The sequence below is a fragment of the Trachypithecus francoisi genome, unplaced genomic scaffold, assembly GCF_009764315.1.
Source record: "Trachypithecus francoisi isolate TF-2019V2 unplaced genomic scaffold, Tfra_2.0 Lachesis_group5, whole genome shotgun sequence".
In the NCBI taxonomy this organism is placed as follows: domain Eukaryota; kingdom Metazoa; phylum Chordata; class Mammalia; order Primates; family Cercopithecidae; genus Trachypithecus; species Trachypithecus francoisi.
The window spans coordinates 128,882,575-128,906,355 of record NW_022681470.1 but is presented as its reverse complement, the minus strand read 5'-3'; the positions used below and the strand labels follow the sequence as shown (position 1 = coordinate 128,906,355).

Sequence of the window (23,781 nt, the reverse complement as noted above, 5' to 3'; positions counted from 1 at the left end):
TGTGCTGCACCCATCAACTCGTCAGCACCCATCAATTCATCATTTATATCATGTATAACTCCCCAATGCAATCCCTCCCTCCTCCCCCCTCCCCATGATAGGCCCCAGTGTGTGATGTTCCCCTTCCCGAGTCCAAGTGATCTCATTGTTCAGTTCCCACCTACGAGTGAGAACATGCGGTGTTTGGTTTTCTCTTCTTGTGATAGTTTGCTAAGAATGATGGTTTCCAGCTGCACCCATGTCCCTACAAAGGATGAAAACTCATCCTTTTTGATGGCTGCATAGTATTCCATGGTGTATATATGCCACATTTTCTTAATCCAGTCTGTCACAGATGGACATTTGGGTTGATTCCAAGTCTTTGCTATTGTGAATAGTGCTGCAATAAACATATGTGTGCATGTGTCTTTGTAGTAGAGTAATTAATAATCCTTTGGGTATATACCCAGTAGTGGGATGGCTGGGTCATATGGTACATCTAGTTCTAGATCCTTGAGGAATCGCCATACTGTTTTCCATAATGGTTGAACTAGTTTACAATCCCACCAACAGTGTAATAGTGTTCCTATTTCTCCACATCCCCTCCAACACCTGTTGTTTCCTGACTTCTTAATGATTGCCATTCTAACTGGTGTGAGATGGTATCTCATTGTGGTTTTGATTTGCATTTCTCTGATGGCGAGTGATGATGAGCATTTTTTCATGTGTCTGTTGGCTGTATGGATGTCTTCTTTTGAGAAATGTCTGTTCATATCCTTTCCCCACTTTTTGATGGGGTTGTTTGTTTTTTTCTTGTATATTTGTTTGAGTTCTTTGTAGATTCTGGATATTAGCCCTTTGTCAGATGAGTAGGTTGCAAAAATTTTCTCCCATTCTGTAGGTTGCCTGTTCACTCTGATGGTAGTTTCTTTTGCTGTGCAAAAGCTCTTTAGTTTAATTAGATCCCATTTGTCAATTTTGGCTTTTGCTGCCGTTGCTTTTGGTGTTTTAGACATGAAGTCCTTGCCCATGCCTATGTCCTGAATGGCACTACCTAGATTTTCTTCTAGGATTTTTATGGTATTAGGTCTAACATTTAAGTCTCTAATCCATCTTGAATTAATCTTCGTATAAGGGGTAAGGAAAGGATCCAGTTTCAGCTTTCTACTTATGGCTAGCCAATTTTCCCAGTACCATTTATTAAATAGGGAATCCTTTCCCCATTTCTTGTTTCTCTCAGGTTTGTCAAAGATCAGATGGCTGTAGATGTGTGATATTATTTCTGAAGACTCTGTTCTGTTCCATTGGTCTATATCTCTGTTGTGGTACCAGTACCATGCTGTTTTGGTTACTGTAGCCTTGTAGTATAGTTTGAAGTCAGGTAGCGTGACGCCTCCAGCTTTGTCCTTTTGACTTAGGATTGTCTTGGCAATGCGGCTCTTTTTTGGTTCCATATGAACTTTAAAGCAGTTTTTTTTTTTTCTGTGAAGAAACTCATTGGTAGCTTGATGGGGATGGCATTGAATCTATAAATAACCTTGGGCAGTATGGCCATTTTCACGATATTGATTCATCCTATCCATGAGCATGGTATGTTCTTCCATTTGTTTGTGTCCTCTTTGATTTCACTGAGCAGTGGTTTGTAGTTCTCCTTGAAGAGGTCCTTTACATATCTTGTAAGCTGGATTCCTAAGTATTTTATTCTCTTTGAAGCAATTGTGAATGGAAGTTCATTCATGATTTGGCTCTCTGCTTGTCTGTTACTGGTGTATAAGAAAGCTTGTGATTTTTGCACATTAATTTTGTATCCTGAGACTTTGCTGAAGTTGCTTATCAGCTTAAGGAGATTTTGGGCTGAGACGATGGGGTTTTCTAAATATACCATCATGTCATCTGCAAACAGGGACAATTTGACTTCTTCTTTTCCTAACTGGATACCCTTGATTTCTTTCTCTTGCCTGATTGCCCTAGCCAGAACTTCCAACACTATGTTGAATAGGAGTGGTGAGAGAGGGCATCCCTGTCTTGTGCCAGTTTTCAAAGGGAATTTTTCCAGTTTTTGCCCATTCAGTATGATATTAGCTGTGGGATTGTCATAAATAGCTCTTATTATTTTGAGGTACGTTCCATCAATACCGAATTTCTTGAGCGTTTTTAGCATGAAGGGCTGTTGAATTTTGTCAAAAGCCTTTTCTGCATCTATTGAGATAATCATGTGGTTCTTGTCTTTGGTTCTGTTTATATGCTGGATTACGTTTATTGATTTGCGAATGTTGAACCAGCCTTGCATCCCAGAGATGAAGCCCACTTGATCATGGTGGACAAGCTTTTTGATGTGCTGCTGAATCCGGTTTGCCAGTATTTTATTGAGAATTTTTGCACTGATGTTCATCAGGGATATTGGTCTAAAATTCTCTTTTTTTGTTGTGTCTCTGCCAGGCTTTGGTATCAGGATGATGTTGGCCTCATAAAAAGAGTTCGGGAGGATTCCCTCTTTTTCTATTGATTGGAATAGTTTCAGAAGGAATGGTACCAGCTCCTCCTTGTACCTCTGGTAGAATTCAGCTGTGAATCCATCTGGTCCTGGACTTTTTTCGTGGGTAGGCTATTAATCGTTGCCTCATTTCAGAGCCTGCCATTGGTCTATTCAGGGATTCAACTTCTTCCTGGTTTAGTCTTGGGAGAGTGTAAGTGTCCAGGAAATTATCCATTTCTTCTAGATTTTCTAGTTGATTTGCATAGAGGCATTTATAGTATTCTCTGATGGTTGTTTGTATTTCTGTGGGGTCAGTGGTGATATCCCCTTTATCATTTTTTATTGCGTCTATTTGATTCCTCTCTCTTTTCTTCTTTATTAGTCTTGCTAGCGGTCTGTCAATTTTGTTGATCTTTTCAAAAAACCAACTCCTGGATTCATTGATTTTTTGGAGGGTTTTTTGTGTCTCTATCTCCTTCAGTTCTGCTCTGATCTTAGTTATTTCTTGCCTTCTGCTAGCTTTTGAATGTGTTGCTCTTGCTTCTCTAGTTCTTTTAATTGTGATGTTAGAGTGTCAATTTTAGATCTTTCCTGCTTTCTCTTGTGGGCATTTAGTGCTATAAGTTTCCCTCTACACACTGCTTTAAATGTGTCCCAGAGATTCTGGTATGTTGTATCTTTGTTCTCATTGGTTTCAAAGAACATCTTTATTTCTGCTTTCATTTCGTTATGTACCCAGTAGTCATTCAGGAGCAGGTTGTTCAGTTTCCATGTAGTTGAGCGGTTTGGATTGAGTTTCTTAGTCCTGAGTTCTAGTTTGATTGCACTGTGGTCTGAGAGACAGTTTGTTATAATTTCCGTTCTTGTACATTTGCTGAGGAGTGCTTTACTTCCAATTATGTGGTCAATTTTGGAATAAGTGCGATGTGGTGCTGAGAAGAATGTATATTCTGTTGATTTGGGGTGGAGAGTTCTATAGATGTCTATTAGGTCCGCTTGGTGCAGAGATGAGTTCAATTCCTGGATATCCTTGTTAACTTTCTGTCTTGTTGATCTGTCTAATGTTGACAGTGGAGTGTTGAAGTCTCCCATTATTATTGTATGGGAGTCTAAGTGTCTTTGTAGGTCTCTAAGGACTTGCTTTATGAATCTGGGTGCTCCTGTATTGGGTGCATATATATTTAGGATAGTTAGCTCTTCCTGTTGAATTGATCCCTTTACCATGATGTAATGGCCTTCTTTGTCTCTTTTGATCTTTGATGGTTTAAAGTCTGTTTTATCAGAGACTAGGATTGCAACCCCTGCTTTTTTTTGTTCTCCATTTGCTTGGTAGATCTTCCTCCATCCCTTTATTTTGAGCCTATGTATGTCTCTGCATGTGATATGGGTCTCCTGAATACAGCAGACTGATGGGTCTTGACTCTTGATCCAGTTTGCCAGTCTGTGTCTTTTAATTGGAGCATTTAGTCCATTGACATTTAAGGTTAATATTGTTATGTGTGAACTTGATCCTGTCATTATGATATTAACTGGTTATTTTGCTCGTTAGTTGATGCAGTTTCTTCCTAGCCTCGATGGTCTTTACATTTTGGCATGTTTTTGCAATGGCTGGTACCGGTTGTTCCTTTCCATGTTTAGGGCTTCCTTCAGGGTCTCTTGTAAGGCAGGCCTGGTGGTGACAAAATCTCTAAGCATTTGCTTATCTGTAAAGGATTTTATTTCTCCTTCACTGATGAAACTTAGTTTGGCTGGATATGAAATTCCGGGTTGAAAATTCTTTTCTTTAAGAACGTTGAATATTGGCCCCCACTCTCTTCTGGCTTGTAGAGTTTCTGCCGAGAGATCTGCTGTTAGTCTGATGGGCTTCCCTTTGTGGGTAACCCGACCTTTCTCTTTGGCTGCCCTTAAGATTTTTTCCTTCATTTCCACTTTGGTGAATCTGGCAATTATGTGTCTTGGAGTTGCTCTTCTGGAGGAGTATCTTTGTGGCGTTCTCTGTATTTCCTGAATTTGAATGTTGGCCTGCCCTACTAGGTTGGGGAAGTTCTCCTGGATGATATCCTGAAGAGTGTTTTCCAACTTGGTTCCATTTTCCCCCTCACTTTCAGGCACCCCAATCAGACGTAGATTTGGTCTTTTTACATAATCCCATACTTCTTGCAGGCTTTGTTCATTTCTTTTTCTTCTTTTTTCTTTTGGTTTCTCTTCTCGCTTCATTTCATTCATTTGATCCTCAATCGCTGATACTCTTTCTTCCAGTTGATCGAGTCGGTTACTGAAGCTTGTGCATTTGTCACGTATTTCTCGTGTCATGGTTTTCATCTCTGTCATTTCGTTTATGATCTTCTCTGCATTAATTAGTCTAGCTGTCAATTCTTCCACTCTTTTTTCAAGATTTTTAGTTTCTTTGCGCTGGGTACGTAATTCCTCCTTTAGCTCTGAGAAGTTTGATGGACTGAAGCCTTCTTCTCTCATCTCGTCAAAGTCATTCTCTGACCAGCTTTGATCCGTTGCTGGCGATGGGCTGCGCTCCTTTGCAGGGGGAGATGTGCTCTTATTTTTTGAATTTCCAGCTTTTCTGCCCTGCTTCTTCCCCATCTTTGTGGTTTTATCTGTCTCTGGTCTTTGATGATGGTGACGTACTGATGGGGTTTTGGTATAGGTGTCCTTCCTGTTTGATAGTTTTCCGTCTGACAGTCAGAAGGACTGTCTGTTCGTCTGTTACAGACCCTGTTTGCCTGGGTATCAGCAGCAGAGGTTGCCGAAGATAGAATATTGCTGAACAGCGAGTGTACCTGTCTGATTCTTCCTTTGGAAGTTTCCTCTCAGGGGTGACTCCACCCTGTGAGGTGTGGGGTGTCAGACTGCCCCTAGTGGGGGATGTCTCCCAGCTAGGCTACTCAGGGGTCAGGGACCCACCTGAGCAGGCATTCTGTCCGTTCTCGGATCTCAACCTCCGCGTTGGGAGATCCACGGCTCTCCCCAAAGCTGTCAGACAGAGTCGTTCGCGCCATTTTCTGTATTTTTTAGTAGAGACGGTGTTTCACCGTGTTAGCCAGGATAGTCTCGATCTCCTGACCTCGTGATCCGCCCGTCTCGGCCTCCCAAAGTGCTGGGATTACAGGCTTGAGCCACCGCGCCCGGCCAAGAAAAGAGGTTTAATTGGCTCATGGTTTTGCAAGCTGTACAAGAAGCACGGCACTGGCATTTACTTCTGGGAAGGCTTTTACTCATGGAGGAAGACGAAGCAGGAGCAGGCACATCAAACAGTGAGAGTGAGTGCAAGAGAGAGTAGGGGTGGGGGTTGCCACACAGTCTTAAACAACCTGATTTCACAAGGACTCACTCATATGAGGACAGCACCAAGCCATGAGGTCTTTGCCCCCATGATCCAAACACATCCCACTAGGAACCACCTCCAACAATGAGGATTACATCTCAACATGAAATCTGGAAGGGAGATCCAAGCCATATCATAGGCATTGAAGGAATATACCTGAAAATAATAAAAACCATATAAAACAAACCCACAGTCAACATCATAATGATTGGGGAAAAGTTGAAAGCACTCCTCTAAGATCTAGAACAAGACAAAGGATGCTTACTTTCACCACTCTTATTCAAAATAGTACTAACAGTCTTAGCCAGAGCAACCAGGAAAGAGAAAGAAATAAAGATATTCAAACTGGAAAAGAAGAACTCAAATTATCTGTTTGCTGATGTTACAATCTTATACCTAAAAACCCTAGAGATCCCTCCAAAAGGCTCTTAGATTTGATAAAAGAATTCATTAAAGTTTCAGAAAATCAATGTACAAAATCAGTAACATTTCTGTACACCAATAACAATCAAGCTGAGATACAAATCTAGAAGTAAATTCCATTGACAACAGCTACAAAAAAATTTAAATACCTGGGAATACAGTTAACCAAGGAGGTGAAAGATCTTTGCAAGGAAAACTTCAAAACACTGATGAAATACATTGCGGATGACACAAACAAATGGAAAAAAAATTCCATGCTCATGGATTGGAAGCATCAATGTCATTAAAATGACCATATTGCCCAAAGCAGTCTACACAGAGTCAACATATTTCCTATAAAAATACCAATGTCTGTTTTCACAGAGTTAGAAAAAAAAAATCCTAAAATTCATATGAGACCAAAAAAGACCCAAAACAGCCAATGCAATCCTAGGTAGAAAGAACAATACTGGAGGTATTGCATTACTTAACTTCAAATTATACTACAAGGCTATCGTAACCAAAACAGCATGGTACTGGTTTAAAAACAGACACACAGATCAATGAAACAGAACAGAAAACCAGAAATAAATGCACATACCTACAGCCTCCAGATCTTCAACAAAGTTGATAGAAACATACACTGAGAAAAGGACACCCTATTCAATAAATGTTGCTGGGAAAATTAGACAGCCATATCAAGAAGAATGAAATTGGATTCATATCTCTCATCATTTACAAAATTAACTCAAGATGGATTAAAGAGAAGGAAGAAAATATGGATTAAAGACTTAAATTTAAGACCTGAAATTTTTTAAAGCCTAGAAGAAAACCTGGGAAGGACCTATCTGCTGATTGGCCTAGGCAAAGAATTCATGACTAAGACCTCAAAAGCAAATGCAACAAAAACAAAAATAGACAAATGGGACTTAATTAAACTACAAAGCTTCTGCACAGCAAAAGGAATAATCAACAGAGTGAAAAGACAACCTACAGAATGGGAGAAAATATTTGCAAACTATACATAAGACAAAGGACAAATATCCAGAATCTACAAGGAACTCAAACAACTCAACAGGAAAAAAAAAAAAACAAACACTCCATTAAAAAGTGAGCAAAGGCCATGAACAGATGTTTTTCAAAAGAAGACATACAAATGGCTAACAAACATATGAAAAAAAATGTTCAACTTCACTAATCATCAGATAAATTAAAATTCAAACCACAATGTGATACCATCTCACACCAGTCAGAACGGCTATTAAAAAGTCAGAAAATAACAGATATTGGTGAGGATGTGGAAAAAAGAGGACACATATGCACTACTGGTGGGAATGGAAATTAGTACAACCTGTATGACATGGTATGGAGATTTCTCAAAGAACTAAAAACAGAACTGCCATTCAATCCAGCAATCCTACTACTGGGTATCTACCCAAAGGAAAAATCATATCCAAGATATCTGTACTCATACATTTCTCATAGATTTATTCACAATAGCAAAGATATGGAATCAACCTAAGTATCCACTGATGGATGACTGAATGCAAAAAAATGGTGTGTATATACACCATGAAATATTACTCAGCCATTAAAAAGAATGAAATTATGTCTTTTGCAGCAACATGGATAAAACTAGAGGATATTATCTTAAGTAAAATAACTCAGAAAGTCAAATATTGCATACTGTCACTTATAAATGAGAAATAAATCATGCATACACATGGACATAGAGCACAGAATAATAGACACTGGAGACTCAGAAAGGTAACAGGGTGAGAAGGGGTGAGGAATGAGAAATTAGCTCATGGATACAATGTACACTAGTCAGCTGATAGTTACACTAAAAGCCCCAGACTCCACTATTAGGAAACATATCCATGTAACAAAATGCACTTGGATCCCCTAAATGTATAAAAATAACACTATTTAGCCATTTAAAAAAATGAAATTGTCATTTGTGACAACATGGATGAACCTGGAAGATATTATGTTAAGTGAAATGAGCCAGACACAGAAAGACAAATACCACATGATCTCACTCATATGTGGAATCTAAAAAAGCTGATCTCATAGAAACAGAATAGAATAGTGGTTACTAGAGACTAGGGAGGGGATTGGGAATATGGTGATGGGAAGAGAATGGTCAACAGGTACGAAGTTACAGTTAGATAGGAAGAATAAATGCTGGTGTTACATTGCACAGTAGAGTGACTATAGTTAACAATAATGTATATTTGAAAATAGCTAGAAGAGTGGATTTTGAATATTCTCACCACAAAGAAATAAATGTTTGAGGCAATCAATGTGTTAGCTAATTACTCTGATTTGATGTGTCAATTAAAAATAAAACGTTCAAAAATCATCAAAAAAGTGAATAGATATGCTAAGTAAAAGAAGCCAGACATAAAAGTCACATACCTTACAACTCCACTTATTTGAAATTCTAGAAGAGGTAAAACTATAGTGAAAGAAAGCAGACAAGTTGCTGGGGTTGGAGGGTGGAAAACTATAGTGAAAGAAAGCAGACAAGTTGCTGGGGTTGGAGGGTGGTGAACCATAAAGGGAATGATAGACATATTTGTTTTGATTACAGTAGTGTTTCACAACTACACACATTTCCAACACATCAAGCTTCATACTTACATTTGATGAATTTTATTACATGTAAATTATACTTTAATAAAGTTAATTTTAAAAGTGAAAGACCTGAGAAGGTCTAGCCCTATTTAATCATTTAGGGGAAAACACACACACACACACACACACACACATACACGCACACACACACAAAACTGTCTTTGAGTATACAAGATCACACAGTTAGTAAAACAGGACTAGAATCTAGTTCCATAAATAAAATCCAAAGCTCTTTATATCATATAAATTGCCACTATTTGGCAGTAGGGAGTGGTGGTGGTGGATGCTTATACTGGTAATTCAATACCTCCTGCTGGAACACAGATTAAAAACCCTTATTCTGAAACTTTGAAGAATTCATAAAGTTATATTAGGGAAGGCTATAATCAAAACACTGAGCAACAGATGTTCACTTTCTACCAGTAATATGCTCATTCACTTTATTCTGGCCATTTTTGCTCACCAAGTTAAATTTTTTACTATAAACCAGCATTCTATCCCTTTGATATACATCTATCGATTGGTCTCAATATTTGAAAAACAATGTAAGAAGTTTAATTCATGATTCTAATATATTATGACTGTAGCTTATGCTAAATGCAAACAATACTTAGTTTTCTTTAAAAAATCACATTGAAGTAACTTATTTCAGGTAAATTCCTAACGTAACTCCACAACTGTTTTTTCTTTTGAATGCTTTGATATTATTGACATTTCATACAAAAGTGGAGCAAAATATGAGTTCCCTTCTTTTTAGTATTATTTTATCACTCTCCTATTCACTTTTCTTAGCAATCTACAATAACAGAAAAAAAAAAAAAAAAAGATGTTTATGGCTCCCTCAATTGCCAATTTTTCTTTTTGCTTTTGGTTTTCTGATTTTTCTGTACCAAGATGATGATGCTGTGTCTTAATTTTACTGAATAAAAAGAATGTCCTCCTCTGTAGTCACTCTATTTGCCTTCCAAATCTGCATAGAGTTCTAGGATTAACACAACTTTTTCTGCTTACTTATTACAATGTAGTGCCTACCTGAGGATGGAAAACTGAAACAAGAAATAATATGTTTTCAAAGATAAACAGTTGGCTTTTCTTCTACCCTCATATTCCTGATTAAGATCGCCCTAGTCTGAATTTGCCAAAGGAAAAGGTCTAAGCTGCAAAAGATACCTGAGGCTAGATGTACAATTAGTAGCTGTTTAGTACATACCCTAGGTTGATTAAGATAATTAGAAACACACTCTAGGTTAATTAAGATAATTTTTAAAGGGTTAATCTTTTTCATCTTTGCAACTTCTCTCCCTCTGAAATAAAGGCATACACCTTAACCCATAATTCAATGTCTTGATGTAGGAAGTCTAAGCAATAGTATTTCGTAAGACACAAATTGCCACATTGCCGAAGCTTTAAATGAGATAACTGCATATATTGTGCATGTTGGGTAATATTTCATCTGCACAATGAACAAAAACTAGCTGAAGTTGGGATTTAAAATTTACTGTTAGCAAAATGACAGCTATTATGAAAACAGGTTTCTAAAAACTTAAAAGCAATTCTGACATACACTGCTTATTTACCATTACTTAAAACACAGTGTAAGGAAAGAAAATATTACCTATTTCTAACAAAACTATGTAGACAGAAAAAAAATTAGAACAGGAGTCCTTAGGCCACAATAAGACCCCTAAATATCACAGAACATAAAATTGTATAATTTAAAAGTTCAATTAAAGTTGAAAACAGAGTTATTTAAAACAACAGCACAGAATCTGTGCTATGAAAAAAAAAATGATTGAAAGGAAGGGGGATGAGAAAGGTGAGAAAAGCACTACCAGACTCCTTACCCATTGTTGTTGGTGCTGGAGCTTCCTGATGGTATTTTCAGCTTGCTCCAGCTTAGCACTGGCCTCATCACTCTGCTGTTTGATGGTGGCCAACTCCCGTTTTATGAGGTAGTTTTCCTCAGCCTCCTGGGCTCTTGTCACTTGTCCCTTAGGACATAATTTTTTTGTGTGTAAAGCAATTTAGGATAGATTCAAGAAAGACTGCCTTTGTGAGGTTTAGTTATTTACTTTGACATGTTAAAAAAAAAAAAAAGTCACCTCAGCGAATAGAAAAGCCTAGGTAATCATTAGCTAGCAGCTTGTTATTGCTTCAGCAAAGTTTGGGAAACTAAACGAAAAGTTCACCTGACAAGAACAATTCTTCTTTCAGTCAATAACAATTTAATTCATGCAATATTACTGAGTTGTACATGCAGGACTAAAATTTTCAATGAATAGTAGTTAATTTCACAGAATCCACTTATTGCCATTTTGAAACAAACACTTAAAAAAATAAGGTTAGCTTTAAAACGTGCAAAAATAAACCAAGATAACACTGTTATAAAAAATTAAATTTATACCCACATATACCACCCAAAAAATTATTTCTAGAAAAACGCATGTAAAATTGCATGCATTAAAATATGAATTTTGAGGTTTAGGACTTTCCTTAGAAGTTAGAGAAGATGTTTAAAAGAACTAAAACAAAACAAAAACTATACCTGTATCAATCTATCTGCCAAGGAAGCACTTTCCTACAAAAGGAAAATTCAGATAGAATATAAGAGAAGGAAATAAAAGTGATAAAATTAGGAAAAAAGAAACAAATATATGCAAATTCCATCTGCTTTTCATTGCTAATTAAAATGGACATTTAAATTTTAAAACCATTTTTTACTGAATGTGTTTTCATTTTTAAACCTTAAGAAAAATATATAAAAACAAGGATAGGTGGTTGAAAATCATGTGTTTCCTGAAGATACCAAACACAAATTCCAAGTGGTTTTTCATTACCTGGAACAAGCACAGTTTCTTGTTTGTTTGTTTTTTTTTTAAATAGAGACAGGGTCTCGCTCTGTCACCCAGGCTAGAATGCAATGGCATGATCACATAGCTCATTGTAACCACCAACTCCTCGGCTCAAGGAGTTTATCCTTCTGCTTCAGCCTCCTGAGCAGCTAGGACTACAGGTGTGTGCCACCATGCCCAGCTAGTTTTAAAGTTTTTTGTAGAGATACAGTCTAGCCATGTTACCCAGGCCAGTCTTGAACTCCTGGCCTTACGCAATCCTCCTGCCTCAGCCTCCCAAAGTGTGGGGATCATAGGCGTGAGCCACTGCACTCAGCCAAATATTTCTTCTTCTTTTTGATGTATTTACATCTTTTAGACTTAATCCATATTGTCAACCCACTTATATGAAAGGGAGAAGGAATTTGAGTAAGCAATTCCACTTAAAAAGTGTGACAGCAATTTGTGCAACAGCAACTTTCAAAGAAACAAAGCAAGGAAAATATGACAAATAAAATTAATGAGCTAAACTTAAACTTTAGCAATAACTGAGAAAGTATACCTTTTAATTACAGAATTTAATTGATACATAGTATTTATAGAATTCTAAGTGCTAAGTGACACACCTGGGCCATCTAAGCCAATAAAAAAAGGCACTTAATTTTCCAGAAGCAAAATCCAAACTTAACATTTTCTTACAGCATTGTTATCATTCCGAAGGTTCAATGAAATACTATAAGGCTTTTACAGTTTAAACGTCCTACTCCAAAGATTAAAAAAAAAAAAAAAAAAAACTAAGAAGACACGCATATTTGATTGTAAGTTAGATATTTAGTGGGAAAAAAGAGTATATAATTAAAACAACTTAAAAGCAAGCTCAATCTTCCTGTGGAGTCACCAAAAGTAGAATTATTCTTATAGCAACCCTAACATGATGACAGAAAAACAGGGAAACTATTTTTGACTTAATATGATGTATCTGCAATTATTATACAACAAAGGCAGACATGTAATAAATATCCTGTACTTATTATGCACTTCTATTTAATACGAAATCATCAAAACTTTTCAAACAAATGACAAATACTACAAAATATTCATATTTCCCATGTATTTATTTCTTGAATATTTATCTGTAGATTTTCAGGGAAGATTTTAAGATCCTTGGCAGTATGATGAGGGGTATGTTTAAATCTACTTACTCTCATCTCTAGTTAAAGAAAGAAAAAAGCAGTCAGGCACGGTGGCTCATGCTTGTAATTCCAGGACTTTGGGAGGCCGAGGCAGGCAGATCACAAGGTCAGGAGATCAAGACCATTCCTGGCCAACATGGTGAAACCCCGTTTCTACTAAAAACACAAAAATTAGCTAGGTGTGGTGGTGCACACCTGTAATCCCAGCTACTTGGGAGGCCGAGGCAGGAGAAACGCTTGAACCTGGGAGGCGGAGGCTGCAGTGAGCCATGATTGAGCCACTGCACTCCAGCCTGGGCAACAGAGCGAGACTCTGTCTCAAAAAAATAAAATAAGAAAAAAGCACCAAAAGAGTGTGAATTTAGATGTCTTTCTTTTAATAAAACAAAATTCTTAAACCATACTTTTACTACTCAATTCATTCTTATAGCATCTGAAATGACTAGAAAAGATTTTTCATCAGAAGCACAGTACGAAAAATAACGCAAAATTTCCCTATTTGCCCAGTTATTCTATGTAAAACAGAAAATGTAACAAGTAGATACCAAAATAATTATAAGAACTAAAAGTTTATGCACAATTCCTTTGTGTTGAAAATCAACATGAGAGTGAATTTTTATGTAAGGAATCAGTCAGCCACTTCAACTAAAAGCAATCCTAGGCCTTAAAGGAATCACCGCCACGTTCAATACGCTAGGAAGTCCAGGGCAACATTTGAAACTCATCTTTAAAGTGCTATATTAGAATGGACTCCCAACTAAATTCTAAAAGAACATACTTTTTAGAAATTATGTGTAAAGAAAACAAATAGTATCAATATGTTACTCTTAATCTCAGTTAAAACTTGAATATTAAAGTTTAAGAACCACTACAACAGATCAATTTTTATTAGTAACAAATTATCTGGCTAAATAGTAAGGTAAGCAAGCTAAGCATTCAATACCTACAACATAGAAGACATGTGCCAGAATTTTTGAGGATTTTTAATAAATATACAGAAAAAACACTAGGCATTCAACAGAAGCTTGCATAAGTAGTCACTTACTTTTTCTAATGTCTCGATGCGCTGTTTTAAAAGTCTATTTTCTGTGCGTAACCTCTGCCAAGAAGAAAAAAAAGTTTTATTTGCAAGCATTTTTGAGAGGAAAAAGAAGATTCCTAAATCACAGTCCTGAAAATGTACCACCTTTTATAAATAAGAAAGGAGTCTAAGGGATGATTACATTATCAAATGTCAAAGACTCAGAGTAAGAAATACACAGAAGGCAGGGCACCATGGTTCACGCCTGTAATCCCAGCTCTTTGGGAGGCCAAGGCGGGCAGATGGCTTGAGTTCAGGAGTTTCAGATCAGCCTGAGCAACATGGTGAAAGCTCGTCTCTATGAAAACTACATACACACACACACACACCACACACACACACACTCTTTAGCCAGGAATGGTGGTGATGAGCCTGGGCAACAGGGTGAAACCTTGTCTCTATGAAACACACACACACACACACGAACACACGCACACACGAACATACACACACACACACACACACAATTTAGCCAAGAATGGTGGTGCGAGTCTGTCGTCCCAGCTACCTGGGAGGCTGAGGTGGGAGACTGGGAGGTAGGGGCTGAGGTGGGGGCGGCGGAGGTTGTAGTGAGCCGAGATTGGACCACTGTACTCCGGCCTGGGTGATACAGTGAAACCCTGTGTCCAAAAAAGGGAGGAGAAGGGAGGGGAGGGGAAGGGAGGGAAAGGGAGGGAAAGGGAGGGGAGAAGGAAAGGAAAGGAAAAATGAAAAGGAAAGGAAAGAGATAAAGAAAGAGAAATAAATACACCACGGCAAAGGAAATAATCACATTCATCATTCCAGCTGTGACTAAATTTAAAATACACCCTACAGTACATATAGAAATAAGCCATTTCATTTCTATACTTACCATAATGACTCACAATCAAATATTTATGTGTTTTAACATCCTCATTAGACAGAAAAGATTCTAACTTGCCTACCTCCAACAGAGCCTACCTATGTAATTAATATTCAAATGTCAGTTGAATGAAGACATAGGAGATCTAAAAAATGCACATTCATAGGCTGAACATCAAATTTTCCATTTAGGGCCTGGCTCAGTGGCTCACACCTGTAATCCACTTTGGGAGGCCAAAGGCAGGTGGATCACTTGAGCTTGAGTTCAAGACCAGCCTGGACAACATGGTAAAATCCTGTCTCTACAAAAAATATAAAAATTAGCTGGGCATAGGGGCATGTGCCTGTAGTCCTAGCTATTCAGGAGGCTCGGGGGAGGATGGCCTCAGCCCTAGAGGTGGAGGTTGCAGTGAGCCAGTATCACATCACAGCAATCCATCCTGGGCAACAGAGCAAGACCTTGTCTCAAATTAAAAAAAAAAAAAAAATGCCCATTTAGGCTTCAATAGTCTCCATTTATAATATAGTATAGATGATGAGTTGCAAAATTCTGAAAATACAAAGAATTTATTAATTTTTTCTGAGAAAACAGCTCCAATTACTAGCACTTTCTCATAGTTCAAAAAGTAAAACCAGATTTTTTAAACAAACACTTTACCTAATTATTCAATGCCTGGTTCCCAAAAAGTTGTCTAATTACTGTTATCACGTATTAAATCCAAGTCACTCTACATTTTAAAAAAGTTATTTTTGCATATCCACCAATATAATTGCTTATTAATCCCCTTTAGAAGTTATCTTTTTCATTTTCAAATTCCTCAGATGTTGCCCCTTCATTCTGCCATCACTCAAATTTCAGTTTCAAGGTAATCGCACTTTTTTTTTTTTTTTTGAGACGGAGTCTCGCTCTGTTGCCCAGGCTGGAATGCAGTGGTGCGATCTCAGCTCACTGCAACCTCTGCCTCCCAGGTTCAAGTGATTCTCCTGACTCCGTCTCCTGAGTAGCTGGAACTACAGGCCGTGCCACCATGCTCAGCTAATTTTTTGTATTTTTAGTACAGACGGGGTTTCACCGTGTTAGCCAGGAAGGTCTCGATCTCCTGACCTCGTGATCTGCCTGCCTCAGCCTCCCAAAATGCTGGGTTTACAGGCATGAGCCACTGCGCCCAGCCTCAAGGTAATCACTTACATTTTTGTACCAATTTGTTCCAGAACTTAATCAAGCCTTTTTCCAGCCCCACCTTCCTATAAATTTCTGCTGAAAAATGTTTGTCTCAGAAAATTCTTCCATCAATTCAACCTATTATTTTGCCAGTAAACGCTTAAATATGGTTTATTATAACATATAAAGTCTTAGTGCAGGGAAATGAGAGCCTCTATGAATTCAATTACTGTATCTTATTAAGTGGATCACAAATTGAAACAAATCTTAGAGTTATTACAAAGATACTTTGCAAATTAGATTTCCTGTTCTATTCACTACAATTCAGATGATCTGAAATGGACATTATGATATATAGGAAAGCGAATAACTAATCTCAGACAAAATAATAGCTTGAGAAGTAGAAAATGTTCTCATGGCTTGGCTCCTCCTACTGTGTGCAGCATAGTGGTCTACACAAATAAGCAATTATTAAATGCTGCTAAACTCTAGAGAGTCAAAGAAATAAATGGGATTCTCACGATATTCTCAATCATACTACATCAACAAAAGGTAATGTTTTATCTCAAAAGACTCAGAAAACTAAGGTCCTACCAGACAACTGAGTGAATGAAGTTATGACAGAAATCATGCTAAAATAAAATTTAGAACTGAAAACACTCATCTGGATTTCCTTCCCCAACCCCCTTTAAGGCTTCTGAAATCTATTTCATTGTAAATAAAAATCTAAATTGATTTTCTTCCACAAGCAACTAACCAAATGCTTAACACCATTTAAAAATAAATCACCACTTCCTCATTTGTATAATATTTACATCAGGAGCCGGGCGCGGTGGCTCAAGCCTGTAATCCCAGCACTTTGGGAGGCCGAGACGGGTGGATCACGAGGTCAGGAGATCGAGACCATCCTGGCTAACACAGTGAAACCCCGTCTCTACTAAAAAAATACAAAAGGTGGCTGGCGCCTGTAGTCCCAGCTACTCGGGAGGCTGAGGCAGGAGAATGGCGTAAACCCGGGAGGCAGAGCTTGCAGTGAGCTGAGATCTGGCCACTGCACTCCAGCCTGGGCGATAGAGCGAGACTCCGTCTCAAAAAAAAAAAAAAAAAAATATTTACATCAGGAATTGATCAATAGAATAGACTTTTTCGGTTAATACAGACCATTTCAGGCTTTTTGCTTTTTTTTTTAGTTTTTTTGTTTGTTTGTTTATGTTTTTTTTTTTTTTTTTTGAGACAGAGTCTCACTCTGTCGCCCAGGCTAGAGTGCAGTGGTATGATCTTGACTCAGTGCAAGCTTCGCCTCCCGTGTTTACGCCATTCTCCTGCCTCAGCCTGTGGAGTAGCTAGGACTACAGATGCCCGCCACCACACCCAGCTGATTTTTTGTATTTTTAGTACAGACGGGGTTTCACCATGTTAGCCAGGGTGGTCTCGATCTTGTGATTCACCCGCCTCGGCCTCCCAAAGTGCTGGGATTATAGGCATGAGCCCTGTGCCCGGCCTCAGGGTTACTTTTAAGTTTCAAGTGTTACTATATATATATATATTTTTTTAACCGAATATAACAGTATTTTGGTAATTATAGCTTTGCAATCTGTTTTAATACCTGGTAGAGCTAATATCCCCCATTCTTATATTTGTCTATTATTCCCAAAACCCAAATACTAGTATATTAAAGTAGTTAAGAAACTAGGTTTTGAAGTTAGGTAGATTTAAGTTCAAATTCTCATTCTACAATTAATACTTGTATATGACATTCAATGTTTTAGAATCTCCATTTCCTCATCCAGAAATTAGAGTAATAAAACCTACAGGGAAATGAAAAATTAAATGAGATAGTATAGCATCTAATATATGCCAAATACTCAATGATAAGCACTGCCCACAATATTTTTGAAGTTAGGCATGAATATTATTTTACTACTTTTGTCTATTTTTAGAATTATTCTTAAGCTTTTTTAATGCCCCGGAATTTTACAAGGAATTAAATTTCACTGAATTTGAGGGCCGGGTACAATGGTTTACAGCTGTAATCCCAGAACTTTGGGAGGCCAAGGCAGGTGTATCACTTGAGGCCAGAAGTTCGAGACCAGCCTGGTCAACATGGTGAAACACTGTCTCTACTAAAAATACAAAAATCAGCCTGGCGTGGTGGCGTACGCCTGTAATCCCAGCTACTTAGGAGGCTGAGGCAGGAGAACCACTTGAATTCAGGAGGTGAAGGTTGCAGTGAGCCAAGACCGTACCACTGCACTCCAGCCTGGGTGACAGAGCAAGGCTCTGTCTCAAAAAAAAAAAAAAAAAAATCACTGGGAAATTCATATCTTTATATAACATGGAGCTATTTTTGTCTATCTTTAGTTTTCTTTTTAAAATGTCTGTGTGTAAAGTTTTCCAGTGTTTGTTAGGTCCTGTTCTATTTTTCATTTAGGTTACTCCTGGATATACTTTTATTTTTATTTCAAATTGAACTTCTTCCAGGATATTTTTGAACTGTTTATTGATGATACACAGAAAAGTTAATAACTAAAATCTACCACCTGATTGATTCTCAATAATTCTTCCATATCTTCCTCACATTTTCTAGAATAGAGTGCTTCCTAAACTTTAAAGTGAAAACCACAAAGAGGAAGATACCTAGATATAGCTACATAAAAATATTTGTCTTGTACATTGAAAAAGAAAATAGAGCCAATATTTTGACCTACCAAATTAGAAAAAAAGAGGACTAAAAGTGAGAGTAAGAATGAAATACTTAGTGTTGGCAAAGTAGTCATGAAATGGAAACTTTTCATGTTGCCAAGACAAACATACCGTGGACACATTCTTTAGGAAATTTATGTACTGCACAGAAAAATCTTTAAAGTGCTAATATCCTATAACTTATTAATTCTACTTTTTACAACTGGCTATGGAAATAATAATAAGAGACAAAAAACCTTGTTATATACAAAGATGTTAACCATTAGCATTACATAATGAAAAACTAAAAGCAACCTTAATATCCTGAAATAGGATAATCTCGTTTCAAATAACCCACTCTTCAATCACCATTTCCTATTCTTTCCAGCTTACTCAGTTTACAAAGTAACCCAACCCCAACAATTGTTTTCATTGAGACAATCTAGTGATCCCAACAACTTTTCACTGTCCCTCAATCCTTGATGTTCTTTCTTCCTTCTTGATAAAGTTTAATTTGCAATCATTATACACTTCCCTTGCTTTTAAGCCCCCTTGCCCTTCTCTCCCTTCGTAGTATACCTGCCTGGAAAAAACACTACTCTGGATCAACTCTCTGACAGTTTTGAGCCTGTACCTATGCCAGTAAATATGAGCCAAGAAAAACAAAACCATGATGTTTATTTAAATTACTGATCACTAAATTCAATATGGTTCTTAGCAATAATAATGTCCTTCTATCCCCCTAAATCACTATTTCACACCTATTCCTCTCTCTTCAAACCAGCAACTCTCCAATCCATTGTCTCTCAGTTGATAATCTTGCCTATGACTTCACTGAAAAAAACTGAGGCAATTAGAAGAGAATTTCACAAGCTCCCAAAACCACATCCTATATCCTAACTGCATTTTTGTCCGTATATTTTGATTTCCTGTTATTGTGGATTAACTATTCATGCTAGCATACTAAGTAACATCTCCTAACTTTGCACTAAATTCCATATCCTTCTGACTCCAGTGATTATCCCCCATTCATAATGATCAATTTTTCCTACTTGATTATCACCGTAAAAGCATGTAGTTATTTCTTCTATCTTAAAAAAAAAAAAGAAAACAGAAACAAAAAATTCAACATAATTACCCTCTCTAGCTACTGTCCCATTTCTTTCATCCTTATAGCAAATTCCTTGAAAAATATCTCTAATTTTTCTACTTCTATTCCAATTAGGTTTTAGTACCTACCATTCTGCTCCACTTGTTTCTCGGATAAATTATAATCATGCTGAAAAATGCAATGGCTGTTTCTCTATCCTCATTTCACAAAAACTATCTTCAGTATTTGACATGGTAAATCCTTCTCTCTTTCTCACTGTCCCTTGGCTTCTAGGAACTACACCTACCTGGTTTTCTCCTACTTTACTACTTTCTACTTGTCTTCCTCATCTTTAAATGCTGGTTTATTCTCAGGCTCAATTCTTGAACTCTTCTCTATTTTATCTACACTCATTTTCCAAAAAATCTCACCCATTCTCATGGCTTTCAATACCATGAATAACAGCCAATAACTGCCAAATTTATATTTTGAGCTCTGCTTCTCATAATTTCAGATCTGAATATTTAAGAAGCTAATTGGACATCTCCTAGGCATCTCATTCCCAAAATATCCAAAATTGGGCTCCTGGTATCCCCACTAAACCAAATTCTTCTGTAGTCTTTCCTATCTCAGGTAACGGGAACATCATTTATCTACCTGCTCAGACCACAAGGCTTGATTCCTCCTCCTCACACATCTCTACATTCTAGCTGTCCACTTTATATTTAAAATCTATTCAGAATCCAATTACTTCTTACCTCAGTCCAAGCCACCACCTCTTTTTTTTTTTTTTTTTTTAAGACAGGGTCTCACTCTGTCACGCAGGAAAGAATGCAGTGGCATGATCACAGCTCACTGCAGCCTCAGCTTCCCAGGTTCTAGTGATCCTCCTGCCTCCACCTCCTGAGTAGCTAGGACTACAGGCATGCACCACTATACCTGGCTAATTTGAAAAACAAATTTTGTAAAGACAGGGGCCCACTACGTTGCCCAGGCTGGTCTTGAACTCCTGGGCTCAAGGAATCCGCCCACCTTGGCCTCCCTAAGTGCTGGGATTACAGGCATAAGCCACCCTGATGGTAGGCATGCCTGGCCCACCATCATCTTTTGTCTGCATTACCACATCAGCCTTCACCAGAACTGCTCTCAACCCCTGCAATTTACTCTCAACACAGCAACCAGAAGGATCAACTGAACTTAAATCACATTTTGTCCTTCTCTACTGAAAACTGCCATCTAACCAGAGTAAAAGTCAAAGTCCTTACCACTGTTGACAACATCCTACATTATCTACAACCTGCTCCATCTTACTTCCTACCACTTTTCTCATCATACATGCTGTCCCATCCACAATGCCACTTTACTGTTCGTCACCAGGCACACTCCTGAATAGGTTCTGCCCTTCTTCCAGATAGTCACATATCTAGCCCCATTACTTCCTTCAGGTCTTTTTTCAAAAATCACCTGGTTAACTTCTCTAAATTTTCCACCCAAACACTATCGTTTTACATTCCCCCTCCCTGAGGCTATTTTTTCTCCTTAACACTTAATCATCATCCGAAATACTGTACATTTGACTTTTCTGTTTATTGTTATTTCCATATTAAAATATAACCTCCATGAGGACAGAACATGGTCTACTTCATAGCCACATTTCAAGTGCCTAGAATAGTGCTTGGACATCTAGTAGGCACTATAAATTATCTGTTAAATGAAGTGTTATTGAATAAATCAGGCTAGCATACCTCCCTTGGATATTATTACGTAGCCATTAGTTTTTTAATGAAAAGTTTGATATGCCAGAGAAAAACGGGCATCCAAATCTTACATCACAAATACATCAAAATTTCTCTGGGAAAGCAGCAGTAGCACCATGTATATACTGAAGAATACACATGGGCCTTAGAATAACACAAATCAGACTTCAAATCCTTGACTCTGTTTCCTCGCAGTGTGACCACTGGCATATTATTTGAGCTTTCTGAAGCCTAATTTCTTCACAGGTAAGGGTAAGAACCCTTTAATAATTCTGCTCTAAGAATAAGGGGAAATAATGCATGTAAGTGACCCATCATATATTAAGGGCTAAATAAATGTAAGCTTCATTTCTAATACTTCACATTGATTGTCAAAATGTAATTCCTGGGCAACTTAGGTAATACTTTTCTTTTTTTTTTCTTTTTTTTTTTTTCATTTTTATGCCAGGCAGTAAATATGTGAGCACTTTTATATTATTTTCTGGCTTTCAGCATATCTGAAATGTACCATAGTTTTTAAACAGGAAAAATACTTAACTTTTGACTAAAAACCGGCCAGAATTTCTCATACTTCCCTTTATATGGCTTTAGATCTCTGCATCCCAGAGCATAAATTTAAACATAAAAATTAGATTATCTGTTCGTATGTCTATCTGAATCAAAGTTTTTTTCCTTTTTAAAGATTTGTGGGTTATCCTAATATAAGTTAGAATTTTATTTTTATAATGTTTTTCTTTTTTAAAATTGAGATGGGGTCTTGCTATGTTGTCCAGGCTGGTCTCAAACTCCTGGGCTCAAGTGATCCGCCTGCCTCGGCCTCCCAAAGTGCTAGGATTACAGGTGTGAGCCACCGCACCTGGCCAAACTAGAATTTTAATATTTCTTACCTCTTCCCCATCAGGCAGAACATCAATAGACTAGAAGAAGATACTGATAAAGATGTTTCTATTAACAAAAAATTTCACACAGCAAAATTTAAGCTTCTCCATATGAAGACATTATTATCAAAATCTTCCTATAACACTTTTAGGGAAGAGGTGAAAAAAATATTTAAAAGTCACATCTTAACCAGGAGGCTCACTGACAAATATGGTTCTTAGAATAGAAGGTCATCACCCCAAAGGTCTTATAATTAAAGTAAAAACAACACATTTCACAACACCGAAGGCTGATTTTATACTTCCACATCAAAACATCAAACAATTTGATGATCATACCAATGGCCTTTAAAAATAATGGCACAAAACTATCTTCCCATGGACTTTTAAAAAAAACCAAAGCAAGAAAGTACTAGTTTACAACTAGAACCCATTCTCTTGTAAAAGAGACTTTTGTGGGAGGGAGGGAGTGTGCACAAGGGGTAGCATTTCCCATTTTACAGCAAGGCTCAATTAATATTATATCTGGTTAATGAATTGTAAATAAGGTGGTCATCTGATCATGATTAGAATGAGTTGTCAGGGTCTAAGCAAAAAAATCAGACACCCTGGAACCAACCCAAATGCCCATCAATGATAGACTGGATAAAGAAAATGTGGCACATATACACCATGGAATGCTATGTAGCCATTAAAAAAGGATGAGTTCATGTCTTTTGCAGGGACATGGATGAAGCTGGAAACCATCATTCTCAGCAAACTAACACAGGAACAGAAAACGAAACACCACATGTTCTCGCTCATAAGCAGGAGTTGAACAATGAGAACACATGGACACAGGGGAGGGGAACATCACACACTGGGGCCTGTCAAGGGGTGGAGGGCTAGGGAAGGGATAGCATTAGGAGAAATACCTAACGTAGATGACGCGTTAATGGGTGCAGCAAACCACCATGGCACGTGTATACCTATGTAACAAAACTGCATGTTCTGCACATGTATCCCAGAACTTAAAGTATAATAATAAAAAAAAAGTATTCAGTTGAAAAAAAAAAAAAAGAGACACTCCTAAATATGAAGTTAAAAAAACTAGATATTCAAAAGTTGTTTTGGTTTTTTTTTTTTTTTTTTGAGGCGGAGTCTCGCTCTGTCGCCCGGACTGGAGTGCAGTGGCCGGATCTCAGCTCACTGCAAGCTCCGCCTCCCGGGTTCCCGCCATTCTCCTGCCTCAGCCTCCCGAGTAGCTGGGACTACAGGCGCCCGCCACCTCGCCCGGCTAGTTTTTGTATTTTTAGTAGAGACGGGGTTTCACCGTGTTAGCCAGGATGGTCTCGATCTCCTGACCTCGTGATCCGCCCGTCTCGGCCTCCCAAAGTGCTGGGATTACAGGCTTGAGCCACCGCGCCCGGCCAGTTGTTTTGGTTTTT

At 37.8% G+C, this 23,781-nt stretch overlaps 1 protein-coding gene across 7 annotated transcripts in view; it reads right to left on the bottom strand.

The window, feature by feature from the left end:
• The window catches only part of EVI5 (ecotropic viral integration site 5), a 271,308-nt gene that overhangs the window by 131,195 nt on the left and 116,332 nt on the right, over window positions 1-23,781 (bottom strand). For 4 of the 7 annotated variants that reach the window (XM_033200700.1, XM_033200699.1, XM_033200701.1 and 1 more), the window contains 3 exons: window positions 13,907-13,960; window positions 11,383-11,415; window positions 10,682-10,828 (listed from right to left, as the gene is read on the bottom strand). In XM_033200700.1, the coding sequence (XP_033056591.1) occupies window positions 10,682-10,828; window positions 11,383-11,415; window positions 13,907-13,960 (234 nt within the window). The remainder of the gene's footprint in view (window positions 1-10,681; window positions 10,829-11,382; window positions 11,416-13,906; window positions 13,961-23,781) is intronic. The other 3 variants (XM_033200703.1, XM_033200702.1, XM_033200704.1) reach the window with 2 other exon arrangements.